The sequence below is a fragment of the Magnolia sinica genome, chromosome 7, assembly GCF_029962835.1.
Source record: "Magnolia sinica isolate HGM2019 chromosome 7, MsV1, whole genome shotgun sequence".
Lineage (NCBI taxonomy): Eukaryota > Viridiplantae > Streptophyta > Magnoliopsida > Magnoliales > Magnoliaceae > Magnolia > Magnolia sinica.
In genome coordinates, this window is record NC_080579.1 from 95,419,526 (window position 1) to 95,433,983 (window position 14,458).

General features: G+C 38.7%; 1 protein-coding gene across 1 annotated transcript; it reads right to left on the bottom strand.

Annotated features, from left to right (window-relative positions):
* Positions 1-872: 872 nt before the first annotated feature.
* On the bottom strand, positions 873-7,365 carry LOC131251818 (O-fucosyltransferase 36-like). Its single transcript, XM_058252779.1, has 3 exons — positions 5,920-7,365; positions 4,078-4,327; positions 873-1,216 (listed from the first exon to the last, which is right to left on the bottom strand). Exons 1-3 carry the CDS (start codon positions 7,197-7,199, stop codon positions 1,040-1,042), a joined length of 1,707 nt encoding a protein of 568 aa, XP_058108762.1. The 5' UTR covers positions 7,200-7,365; the 3' UTR covers positions 873-1,039.
* Positions 7,366-14,458: the final 7,093 nt, after the last annotated feature.

The following is a 14,458-nucleotide window of genomic DNA, read 5'->3' on the forward strand; positions in this document are numbered from 1 at the left end:
CACAGGTTCAGGTAAAAGAACAGCTTATTAGTTATGACTTGGAACTTTGGCCAGGCAATCACAAAAACTTTTTATTTCAAAATGCAGTGGAAAAAATAGCATTAATAGAACCCACGTTGAACAGCTGGGAAGAAGCTATAACAGTGATAACAATGCTGATTATGATGATAATGGTGACGATGATGAAAAGTAGGGAGGAACCCTATTTTTCTTATTCTTCTAGGATGTGCAACCAAACACATCCTAAAATAATTTCAAATTTCATGATGTTTGGTGCAACCAAGCATGACCTTAATTAAAAACCTAGAAGAAACATGTTAGCATACACTACCTATGATATATAGCTTTCATGATATTTGGTGCAACCAAGCACGACCTTAATTAAAAACCTAGAAGAAACATGTAGCGCACACTACCTATGATATATAGCCTGCTCGCCATGCTTTAGAGGTGTAAATGCTAGACCGATACAGTTCAGCACCACAAGTCCTATTCAGGGTGGCTCAGGTCAAATCAAACAAGTTGCTAAAGACTTGGGCAAGTGGGCAAGTCAGTCCTGTGTGACTCGGCCTTAATGGAATTCCTTTTCCTTTTTGTGATTTTTTCCCCATTTTTGCACATTTTCTCCTCCAAACCCTTGATCTAGGTTAGTTGGGATAAGGCTTAGATGATAATATTGATGATGATGATGATGTTTTGATCAAAAGTGGGAAACTCGTCCAGTTCGAGCTGATTCAGGACTGAGTTGGTCCAAGTCCCGAAGTATTACAAGTTACAACGACGCTCATGAGACTGAATTTCAAATAGGAAGTCCATGTTAGTTGCCTACAGGAGAGGATGACAGAAAGACCAATATCAAGCAAATGCACGGATTCTGAAAGGAAGAAAGCCCAAAATTTACCCAAGAATATAATGATACTATACACTAAAGTACACATTGAAATCTTACAGGCACCCATCTGTAGCTGAGCTACTAACAATGTGAAGAAGAGTAAAAGCAAAAATAAAAAAGAAGAATCAGAACCATGACTCAATTCCCTCATTCCGAGTCTGCTATGAAATTTGGTTGCTCACCTCGGCATAAGTACTCGTCGCAAACCGACGCATAACCCAAGTCCTTTCGGAGCCGCAATATGTCCTCTGTGAAGGTCGAACCAGATGCTCCTATAAATACATTCGACATGGCGCAGATCGTCTTGTCCAGCATCGCATCAACCTTCAGGAGACCAGAAAGGAAATTTTTTTAAGCTTAGACTAAATTTCCGAGACTTCTTTTCTTCTTTTTTTAACAAAAAAATAAATAAATAAATTTAATTCAAGTTGTGTTAGGCACACTTGATTTTGGTGAATTTCAAATCACCTAGGATTGAAAATCCTCAAAAGGACTCCTTTTTAATTCTTCTTAAAAAAGGGGCGATGCACAATCCAGGAATTTCCAATCCTCTCTAACTGTCATAACTGCTCTCTCCTCTTCTCTATGAAGTGGCCTTTTCTAATTCAGGTTGCCAAACACAATTTTTGGATTCCACGGATTGAAAATCCAGGCTACCAAACACAACCAATTGAATGAAAATCTTAGGAATTGAAAATCCTGGATTTGGATTCTTAAGTTAAATCCAAATCCACAGTGCTAAATGACCCCTAAGATGTATGTTCCCCGGCAGGTAAACACACAAAACAAAGTGTTCGTATAAACAATGTCCAAAAGCTTGCCGATTTTACAAAGAAATGTACAAAGTCAATTATTGGAATTTATTATTATTATTATTATTTGGCTGAGCCAACTTGGCCGTGGTCTGATTCAACATGTGAGTTTTAGAAGAGTGCATTGTATTTTGGATTGATGTTCAGATGATGATGAGATCAGGATCAGGCATCAATCGTAAGTAGTGGAACTCAACATTCAAACCATCAAACAAATAAAACAATCAGACAAACCCACAGCCCCTAGGGATGAATCCAAAGTGACAAATCTCATTCTCAGCAATTTCTCAGCGCGGAACTTTCTCGGGAGATTCCATATTTTGATGTTTTTCTCGTGATATTGTTGAGAAAATCTCGCTAAAAATAAAATATTTAAATATTATTATAAATTAACAAATAACTTTAAAACTTTAAAATATGGAGAAAATGAATTAATTTTAGGCTTTTAATAATTATTTCAAAAAAATCACGAAAAATTAAAAATAGCCAATATTTTCAAATACTCATATATTATCACAATAATATCAATTAATGAATGTGAGATTTTCAAGGTCTTGGTGATAAGTATTACAATGGATGTATCAAAAGTTGTGGTCATTCTGACCATTTCGTATTTTGTTATGATTATTTTGTTATGTGGGTTCTTTACAGTGTGATCAAATACGCTATATGTGAATGGGCAACAGCAATAAATCAATTTCAACATATATCTCTACTATATACAATGCTAGTAGTGAGGGGCAAAATTTTCCAACAATGAGAAGGGGTTTAGATAAAAAGATTGAACATTTTGTTAATTTTCCAAAGCCATATATGGCCGACCAACTGTTTGACGAGTCTCTTAAAGAAAGGCAATTTGGAGACTCAGCTTGTTAGCTGGAATTTGGTTCCTATGGTTAGAAAGGAATAACTGATGCTTTAGGAATCGAAAGGGGTGGTTTTCGGAGGTTTTTGATGGGGCTAAAATAATGTAATGGAGTGGGCGATAGCATCAAATGTAATACCTGATAGTGTCTCTTTTCCTGTTTTATGGTCTGATTTGTAATTCTTCAGGCTTCGGCCTCTTTTTCAATAAAATTATCATCGTTTAAAAAGAGACAAAAACTTGATAAGTTAGAGTATAGTAATTACTGTACATTCGAGCCATGTGGGGTCTACCCATGATGTTTAGGTATAATTGGTTGTGGGTTGTGGCTTCTCATGTTCAACTTACATACAAATGATAATCATGATCCAAACATCAAGTGGCACACACCACAGGGAGAAATGTATAATTTACTCCTAAAACCTATATATTCACGTGGTTTGGCTGAACTCTGTTTTTCAATGACTGCATTTCGGTCTGTTCATTCATCCTGGTGGGGCTGTCTTGATGAATGAGTTGGATGACATCTACACAACACGGTGGACCCCACATGCCATCTAAAAGTTTTAATGGTGGGCGTCACCCTCCCCTGTTCCCCATTGTCCCATTGGTGTGACCCACCATGGTTACGAATTTAGTTGGTTATTGGAATATAGGCTTAACTTGGAGAGGTGCATACAATAGGTGGGTGGAATGACAGTCACATATCAGAGTGGACCCACACAAATACCATATATTTGAATGTATGTAATCCAATTCACTTCCTCTCCTCAGGAGCATTGCACGTGCCATAACCACTGGTCTATATAATTATAAACTACTAATAGGAGGAAAAAAAACAGTGAATTACTTATGAACAACATCAAGAAAGAAAGAAACAAGAAAAAAAAATAAAAAAAATCAAGTGGTGGCCTGGACTCAATGATGATCCAAATCACCTCGAAACTCAAATTGAGCATTTGATCAAGCTTAAAAGGTTTAAAGCCTTGTTTGGGTGCACCCCAAAATTAGAATACACATGGGTACATGTGCGTTTCATGGAAAGTGGTGCCAAGCCATTTCGTGTCCTGTGAAAGATGATAGTGGGATGTGTTATATACTGGTAACCACGATATGCGCCTCCAAAATGAGAATGGAAGGATAACAGTTTGGACCTGTTTTATCTCCTCCTCATTTTGGGCAGTGGAAAGTTATCCCACCTGCATCTTATGGACAAACCGGACTGACCCTTGTTCCTGAAAATCAATCTTCCAGGTTTTTCAAGTACATAGATTCTCTGAGTTCACTGTGTACTCAATCAAGTTTCATGAGTAGTCAGCGAAGTTTGCATGGGCTTTACAAAAACCAATTGTGACCTTAACTTCAACTGAGGCTTTCTCAAATCAATTCAAATCGATGAGTTTTTTTAGTGCTTGATTATGTTTTTTGGACTTTGTTACAACAAGATGTCTGTCTTTTATTTTGTTTATTTTTCCATGCTATAAATAAATAGAGAAGGATACGCTCACCTGATCATCTCCACCTAGGTGGTTTCTGTAGAGCAATGCATCCCACTTCTCCACTGATGTGTGAGTAGGCCTTTTGACAAGGGGGATCATCTTGCCATTCAGCAAGGTTAATGACTGCAGAAGATTGGTTTCGCTCTCAGCTGCATCCGTAGACAGATAAATTACAGGTGCATTTGCCCTTTCCGCGACCCGAAGAATGCACTCTGCTGCCTGAGGAACAGGAAAAAAGCAGCTCTCCTTCTTTGCATTGCTGAGGATAAAACATCAACTGTCAGAAAAGTTGCTACAGGAGCCTCTACATAAGAAGAAAATACTATGGTGGAAGAAGAGGGCTTTTTTCCTTCTTTTTCTTTTTTTCTTTTTTCTTTTCTTTCCTTCTTTCCTTCTTTTTTTTTTTTTTTGGCTAATAAAATTCATGATCTGTGTTTGAAAGTGAAGTAAACGAGATAGCAGATCAATTCTCCATATCATTAATGTCACAGCATCATCATAAAAGCCTTATTCCAACTAATTGGGGTTGGCTACATGAATCCCATTCCGCATCCCACTCTATCAAGGGCCATAAATGCAGTTAGACAGATCAGGCAGATCAATTATCCAAATTACTAATGTCCAATATCAAAATTAACATCAAGAGAAGAAACTCTTCCACCTCAACACTCTTTTCTGAGAGAGAGAGAGAGAGAGAGAGAGAGAGAGAGGAATCGAGATTTTGAACTGATGATATAGCATTTGCAGGGACAATCACAGATTTTGAACTGACGAAATCTCAAATGCAGGAACCATCACAAATTTTATTTTATTTTTGAAAGGCGGAGATTTTTTAATTTTTTTTTCAGATCACAGATTTTGAACAGATGAAATCGCAAATGCAGGAACAATCACCATAAGTTAATACATGAAACGAAATGATTACTACACTATGCAGTCATTAATGGCCGCACTACCAAAATCTAGAATTCATCACAAAAATCTTAGGGTATTCAAATAACTTAAATAACCACTAAACTCAAAAGAAGACTACCGATCCACTTCATTGCTTCCCATTCCACCCCTAAGATCTATATCTATCATCACAGTTCTTCTTTGGTTGTATTATTTTATCTTTATTTTTAATTTTTGCTTGGTTGTATTAAGTTTTCTCTATACCGCATAAAGGTTCATATTTCCACCCCTACAAGGGCAGTGTGGTCTTACAAAGCTCTCAATGTAATCCTTTAATCATCCCCTTTGCAACCAAACAACCCTTTGGGATAAAACTATGAACTTCCAAGGATGGAATCAGTGAGGAAGCAGCGACAAGGGCCACTGTTTGTGTGACAAGGGGGTAGGAGCGGCTGGCAGTTGTCGATGGAAGACCAAACGGCTGGCCATAACAGCAGAAGGCGATCACAACAGAGATCTTGTGCGCTTGCGGGTGGGAAAAAATAAGGTAGATATGATCAATGGGCAGGATGTTGCTGCCAGATCTGATCCGAAAACAGGGAATGGGTTGTTTGAGCAGCAACAGGGCTGCCGGAGTATAGGGACGGCTGGATTCCGGCAAAAATATCAAAGGCTCAATTAGGTTTGCTCTGATACTATGTTAAGTGAAGAAATCCTTGATGATCTTCATTGAAGGAGGAATAATCCTTTTAATACACACACACACACACACACACACACACACACAAGCTAATTTAGGTAAGTGCTTAGTCTAAGATGACTGTACAATTGCTAAATAGAACATGTAGAATCTAACCTAGAGTAATGAAAAGATATGTACAATTTACAACCAAAGCGAAATATCATATCCCCATCAAAATGGAACTACAGAACAGAGAGGCAGGAGAGAGAGCATACCAGAACTTCAAAAACCCATGTCGCCTGAAGTGCAGCGCAACAAAGTTCCCTCCCAAGAACGTCTGGACAAACCGCTGTGCTGTAAGCATGATAAGCCGACTTGGTTGGATAACCGTCTTGCACTTGTGAGCAAGCGGCCCACCTGGCTGCATCACCCATTCCTCCTCTACGTCAGCATAGAAAATATCCCCGATCGCAAGAACTTCATCATCGCAAGAAAATTTTGGCAAAATCTCGTCGACCACCCTCTTCTTTGGCTCAGCCAACTTTGCATCCTCCGGCCATGCTGATTCAAGCTTACCCATTGAAATCCCCAATGCCTTCAACCTCTTAACCTGTTCTTCATCCAAAAAGCAAGGCGGCTTTGCCATGTAACAAATAAACCTATCTATATGCAAGTGACCCTTCTTGCTCTCGGAGAATTCTTCAAAGGAGATGGCGACCTTCCGTCCGAAGCACTGGTTTAAGTGATCAATGTCAATTACCCGGTCATACTGGTAGTCGAATTTCGGGCTTGGGAGGACCAGCATGCGGCTGAGAAGAGCTGCGAAGAACATGTGCTTCTGTAAACATATCAGATGGTTAGACATCTGGCCGGAGATGCAGATGGCGAACAGATACCTGTTCGACTTCGGCTTCCATTCGATTGTCTGCCTCAGTACTGTCCGGTCAACTTTCCGGCAGGTGTCTGCACCAAACCCGACAAATGCAGGTCCAGCATCATCGTCCGCCAGATCTGATACGTTTCCTACTCTGTGCGCCGACAGCAGAGTTTCTTGAATCTCTTTGTTGAGCTTGATCTGATCAAACAATGCGGATCTGAAGTCATCGAACGAAATCGACGGTGGCAATGGCTTTGATGCAGGACCTAATGTCGCATTCGAACTCGAATTCGAGGAAGTGGAATTCACATTCGGTATCAAAGATTCTGGTTTTGAACGAGTCGATGTCCGATTCCACAGATTCAAAAGCTCTATTTGTTGATTTCTTAACAGATATAGAGCGTGCAGTTCGGCTTCTCGCATCCGGTCGACTTTTGGAGCAATCCTGACGCTTGAGGTGCTTCGGAACAGACGGCCGATATCGAAAGAAAAGAAGGCGATGATCAGAAAGACCGCGAGGAAGATCACGATGAGGTACCTCTTGTTGAACGCAAAGCTGCGGCTGACCCGGGACTGGAATTCGCCGATCTCGAAGGAGGACCGTCGGATCTTCGACGCATGGTTGGAATCGATCAGGTTCTCTCGATCGTCTTCTTCATCCGACGAATCTCTCTCCATTTTCACCTTTCAAGGACAGGGAGATTTCAGCTAAAAATGCAAATGGACATTAATGGAATTTGAGGCTTTTGTTGAGGGTATTTACAGCAGTAATGGGGTTTTGAGGGTTTGGAATGTCTGGCAGAGGAGCTGCTGGTCGATCTAGATCTGTTTCGGTTTTTTTATAGAGACAAGAGGGTGAGTGAGAGGTTACGTACTTTGGTGGACGAAAATGTCCCTGTAACCGACAGATTGAGACGCGATGTTGATGCTGAGAAAATAGTGAAATTTCGATGCTCTGACAGATTGTGATGGATGATACACAGACACTTTGAAATTACGTGTATTAGTTAAAATAAATCAAAATAAACTGTCCAAATTATTTTTTCCACTTTAGATTTATTATAAATAAAAATTATAAGCTTATTTGAATATTTAAATATCGGATTAACGGTCATTTATTGTGCGGTTAAAAGGAAGAATATCTTTCTTTTTAGTGTCCATGAATCAGAGACTGTGACTATTCAAGCAGTTGGATTTTCGGACTGTGTATTGTAGAAAGTGGGTTCCACAATCTAGTTGGTTTAGTTTTAGTTTATATATGCCACGTGTACGGTTTCTGAGTGCCTGTGTATCAAGAATCGTGCTCTGCGTAGTCTGCACACAGTGTCAGAATTTCAGTGCCGAGCTGGACGCACTTGCCCGTGCCCAGGCAAGTTGGAAGCTATGTGATGCCCACATATATGTTATTATTGTGACGAATCCAATCTGTCCATAAGTCTCTAAATGGCACTATAGTTCAGAATTCCAAAAATTAGATAGATCCAAAACTCATACGGGCCACACCACACGAAACAGTGATAATAGAAATGTCCACCGTTGAAACCTTCCTGGAACCGAACATGATGTTCATATGTCATATAAACCGTTCATAGGTTTGTTATCACTCGGATAAACTGTAGGAACTTATGTGGCCCTGGCAATTCCAACGGTTATCATTCACTCCCCGCTTTTCGTATGGTGTGGTCCACTAGAGTTTTGGATTTGTCTGAACTTTTTTTAAAATCCTATCCTATTGTGGTTTTTGAAACTGATGGACGGAGTGGATTCGCCACTTACGTTTATACGGACCCCACGTAGCTTCCGACCAAAGGAACTTCCTTTGGAGGGGGCACAGGTAATCCGTGCGTCCTGCTGAGTTTGCTACAATGCACGCAGTGCGTTGAACAATCAGACTCGATGTTGGGTTTCTTCACTGGTGGCACTTTTGGACCAGATCGAAACCGTTCATACGGTATTTCTAAAATAAGAACGTTTGGACGAGGCTAGGATTCTAATCAGTGGTGAACAAGTGAACACCGAAACAAAATCAACAATGTCTCAATAATAGTGAGAAAAAGGTCCATTTATCAGATGGCTAAGATGGTCCGATCAGATTACAAGTTTTTATCATGGGCATATCAATTGCAGAGACTACAGCATGCGTAGTTCAGATCATCGTATACGTATGACACGTTTATGTTACTCTCTCCGGGAGGCAGGGACTCCGTTCTAAGGGTGAGACCGTCAATGGGCCAGACTGGCCAGCGGGTTTCTGGGCCCGGCCTGCCTCCGGCCAGGCTCAATCCGAAATATCTGGTCAGCTCAAAATAAAATAAAATAATAACAAGAAAATAAACTCGTCAAAGTCTTGTGATTTTCAATACATAATTTTGTTAATTTTCATATAATCAAAATACCTGATCCCATTTTCATATATTTCTCCCTTGCCTGAGAGTCGAGTTCTCCTGGTGAGAGACGTCTCTATCTTTTCTCCTCCTCTCTCATGCATACGGCCGTATGTATGGTCATGTATGGTAAAGCTTATTTCTTTTATACTTTATGATATACCTTTATATGAGGAGGCTCATAAGTAAAAAGAGGTAATTCAATTTCAATTACTCATTTTTTATATAAATAAAAAAAATTATATGGCCAGGAGAGAAATAAACTTTGTACTTATGTTTTTTTAAATTTCCAGTGTAGACAAAAAGCTGTGTTATTGCTCTATAATATACACATATTATCAAATCATGTAAATTTTTACGTCACGTACGGAAAATATACACTCCTCTCCTCTCTTTATCTTTGTGTACATGGGAGATTAGACACACTACTCTCATTCCACACTCCAACTATTTGGAGGGCAGCTGTAATAATTTGCTTCCTTCTACTGTCATAACAATGCTCTGCTCTACTAAACAAACCACCCTGAATACACTCTCTATTTATTTATCACCCCCAACCCATCGCTCCGATTTTCCCTGTTTGGATGCTGTTGTGGAAACGTTGTCCTTAAAGCGTTATTTGCCTCTCAAGTGAATTGAGTATGCTGATAGGTTACAGGCAAACAGCTTCTAGGATACGATGAGCCTAGAGTGGGTCTGCGTTCAGCAAACACGAAGGCCCACCAAATATAACTCAATTACACACTTTCTGACAGTATTACAGTATAAAGGAAAAATCCCAAGAGAAGAAGAAAAGAAGAGAAAAAGTAGTTTCAACTTCTACACAAGTCAGTTCAAATCTTCAGCTTCTTGACCGTCCTAGACCACACCGCTGTCTGTTCTTCAAGCTAAGGTTTAAGCCTTACTACGTTGCTGTTGGAAACACTAGAATATATGAGTGGAGAGGGTTGTCTTAGTTCATATGGGTTTGCTGGGAGTGAGTTGAGATCGTTTGGAAACCCATCCAGGTCCTCCTTTTATAGGTTATGGTGGTTAGAGGGTAATGGTCCGAGACTTAAATTCCATTAAGTCATTTCATGTTGGAAAACTAGCCATTTTATGGCTTTTTTTTACGGAAGCCTAAGCTGCTGCATGTTGACTATTGTGAGACAACAACTAGCCGTTTTCTATGTTGGGCTAGCCATACAGCAGTTATAGTTGGACCATGTACTAATGGCTCAGCTTGTCTGATTTCTGCAATGACTCTTCTTCCAGGCCAGATAAGATATTGAGAGATTTCTCTCCCAGTCCTTTAGTCTCTCTGCTAACCAACCACTAGCGCCTCTACAGCCCACTGCCTCACATGGCCACGCCCTCACACCGAGCCGGTGCCCGAGACCGAGATCGAGACCGAGACCGAGCCCATGCCCGTGCCCGTGCCCGAGCGCGCGCGTGGGTGTTCCAGTGCTACGCACTGAAATACGCAAGGTCCATAGTTCACGGACTAGGTAGGTAAATATTATAATACTCCACATCCTTCATATAAACCACAGATTTTTCTCTTCTCTTTTCCATGTGGGACTATTCCCAAAAACCCACAAAAAAGTATTTTTCAAAACAACTTTTTATATATTATATATTATTTTATTATTGAAATATATTTTATTAAAATCAATATTTTTTACAACAATCCCCAACTTGATTTTTATAAAAATATATTTTCTCGGTTAAACATTTCTGCCAAAATCATCAACTTATATGCATAAAGAAAGATATCTTTTGATTTTAATCTTCCCTTAGTGTAAGTATCTCAAAACTCTATCGAAATAACTGGTAGTCGCAGCTTTGAATCAGTTATTCTTAGATAACAGAGTTGGAGAAACTACACACATATTCGCTATGTATTAATTAGAGTTCTCATAATCTTGCTCAGCATCATTAATGGCCATGTGCTTTATCCTAATTCATGAACAATCCTGAGAGAAAACTCCTAACTCTCATGAGAGATGGCACCATCTCTACGTTCATATATGTAAAATTCTTCCAGTGTCTTCGTTACTATAAGACACTTGTCCTTTAGACTGGATTTTATTAAGAGTTCTAAGACTCAACCCTCTTTCGTAATGCTCAGCACTTATCTATTATAAATGAGGTTTTATAATTTAGTGCTGAAAAACTTTCCACACATCAGCGACTTGTTCTTACCCATTGAACCTAAAATTAAAGATTTTCTGACTTTAAGTTGGGTTACCATCACTGGTGGAACTTTAGTTGAAGAATTTCAACCCCATCCCTCTAGATGTAGCCTTTACTACCTCTCTCGGTAGAGGTTTAGTGAAAGAGTCTACCAGATTATTGCTTGATTTCACATAGAAAATAACAATGATTCCATCTCGAATTAATTGTCTGACATAATCATGTCGGAGACTGATATGTCTAGATTTACCATTATATGTGCCGCTATAGGCTCTAGCTAATGTGGCTTCACTATCACAATGTAGTGACATAGTCGATATAGTCTTTACACGGAAAGAAATTTCTAATAGAAGATCCTTTAGCCACTCAACCTCTTTGTCTGTTGCAGCCAAGGCTATGAATTCAGACTCCATAGTTGAGTGAGTTATTTAAGTCTGTTTCTTGGATCCCCAAGATACAGTTACACCTCCTAGGGTGAATACCCACCCTGTAGTAGACTTGTTGTCCCCTGCACTCGATATCCAGTTTGCATCGGTATATCCTTCCAATACGGCAGAAAATTCTGAATAAAATAGTCATAAGTCTTTGGTTACTTTTAAGTAACCAAGGACTCTACTGATTGCATTCCAGTTTTCAGTACTGGGGTTACTAGTAAACCCACTAAGTTTACTCACAGCATATGTGATATCAGGTCTAGTGCATTGCATAGCATACATAAGACTCCCTATAACACTCGCATATTCTAATTGTGCATCTGTTCTTCCAGTATTTTCTTTTAACTTGATACTTGGATCAAATGAGGTCTTTGCTTCTTTTATATTTAGATGGTTAAACTTGTGTAGTATCTTCTCAATATAATGATATTGACACAAAGCATAACCCTCACAATGTTTTTTAACTTTGATACCTATGATGGTATCAACTTGTTCAAGATCTTTCATTTTGAATACGGAAGATAGAAACCTTTTTGTTTCAGTCACACCTTCCATTTTATTACTTATTATTAACATGTCATCAACTACCATCTACTTTAAAATATATGCATTTATCAGCTATATTATGCATGAAACCATGAGATAATATTTTGCAATCAAACTTCTCATGCCACTGTTTTGGTGCTTGTTTTAATCCATACAAAGATTTGACTAATCTACATACTTTGTATTCATTTTCTGGTAGAATGAATCCTTTAGGTTGTTCTATGTAAACCTCCTCATTGAGGTCACTATTTAGAAATGTGGTCTTTACATCTATTTGGTGGATGTAAAGATGATATATGGAAGTTAGCGCAAATAATATCCTAATGGATATTATCTTAGCAACAGGAGAGTATGTGTCAAAGTAATTTATCCTTTCTTTTTGTCTAAGACCCTTAGCTACTAGTCGAGCTTTAAAGGTTTGAATAGTCCCATCAATGTGATATTTCTTCTTAAATACCCACTTACAACCTATGGGTCTAGAACCTGGAGGTAAGTTTACTAGTTCCCATATTTGATTTGACATTATATATTTTATTTCATCGTTTATAGCTTCTTTTCAGAAAGTTGAGTCTCTAGAGGATATAACCTCTTTTTATGTTTTAGGATCATCTTCTATAGTCATCACTATAGTTATTTTTCTTATAACATTTTCCCTATCTCCTTCTACAAGATAGAAAATGACACGTTGTGAGTATATATAGTCATCTCGTAGACTCTTCTCTATTCTTGTCCTTTGACTCCTACGAGGCTCAATAAGAGCTTCCACTATCTGTGGAGCTGTGCTATCTAGTTCTCTATTAGGAGTTTGGATTTCATTATCCTTTGACTCCAAGGATAGTGAGTTCTCAAAGAACTCAACATCTCTTGATTCTATTATTGTATTAGACTCTATGTCTAGAAGTCTATAAGCTTTACTATTTTGTGCATACCCTACGAAGGCGCACTTAATAGCTCTTGGTCCTAACTTAGTTCTTTTTGGATCAGGGGTTCTGCAATATGCAAGACACCCCCACACTTTTAGATATCCTAGGTTAGGTTTTCTACCTCTCTATGTTTCATATGGAGATATTTTATATTTTTTAGACGAAATTCTGTTTATTATATGGTATGCTGCAAGCAGTGCCTCTCCCCATAGACTTAGTGGCAACTTTGCTCTTATCAACATTGAGTTGACCATTTTTACTAATGTTCTATTATTCCTTTCAGCTAGCTATTTCGTTTTGTTGAGGTATGTATGGCGCTATATATTGATGTATCAGTCCATGTTCTTCACATAAGTTCTGTACATTAATGTATCAGTCCTCTATTGCTACGGAGAATCTTTATCTTCTTATTTAGTTGATTCTCTACTTCTTCTTTATATATTTTAAATATGTTTAATGCTTCATCTTTACTCTTTAATAGGTATACATACACATTTCTAGAGCAATCATCTATAAAGGTTATGAAGTACCGTTTACCTCCACGAGTAATAATGCCATTTAACTCACAGATATCACTGTACACAAGATCTAATACTTGAGACGATCTTTCGACACTTGGAAAAGGTTTCTTTGTCATTTTAGATCTTATGTACACTTTACATTTTTTGGTTTCATTATCTGTGTATGAGATTAAACTATTCTTAGCCATGAACTTCAAGGTACTATACCCTATATGGGCTAGTCTATCATGCCATAGTCTAGTGGATTCAACCATATACGCAGAAGTGCTACTTTCATTCAGAGAAAACTTAATCATTCCGTTACAAGCATATCCCTTTCCGACAAAATTTTCATTTTTGGAAAGAATCAGTTTACCTAACTCATACACCACCCGTATGCCTGGTTTTCAAGAGATCTTTAGAAACTAAGTTTTACCTCATGTCTGGGACGTTCAATATATTAGCTAGAATCACTTTTTTCCAGAGGTGAATATCATTTCGACAATTCCTTTGTCGATGACATTCGATCGGACTTCATTACTCATTTGGATTTCTTGACCATCGTTCAATTCCTCATAAGTTTTGAAAGTGATTTGTCGTAGCACACATGTACGATAGCGCAATATCATACCACCAACCTAGAACTTTGCCTTGGATGGTATTCACCTCGATCATAGCCACGATATCGCCTTCTTCTCTGCACTTGCCTCTTTTTAGATTTGCGATAGCGGCATACTCGAGCATAGTGTCCGATTTTTCCACAGACATGGCATATGCCCTTGAACTTTCCGTTCTTCTTTTGGGTGTTTTTCTTGAATTTTCCTTTATTAGGTTTCGGGGAATCGTCCTTTTCGGGATGTTTGTTATTAGTGTTTTCTACAACATGTACCTTGGGCGAGGTATTCTGTTATCATTTTTCTACCACGGTTAGGGAATTCTTCCTCAATCCCGAGGTGTTTCGGATTTGTTCCAGTG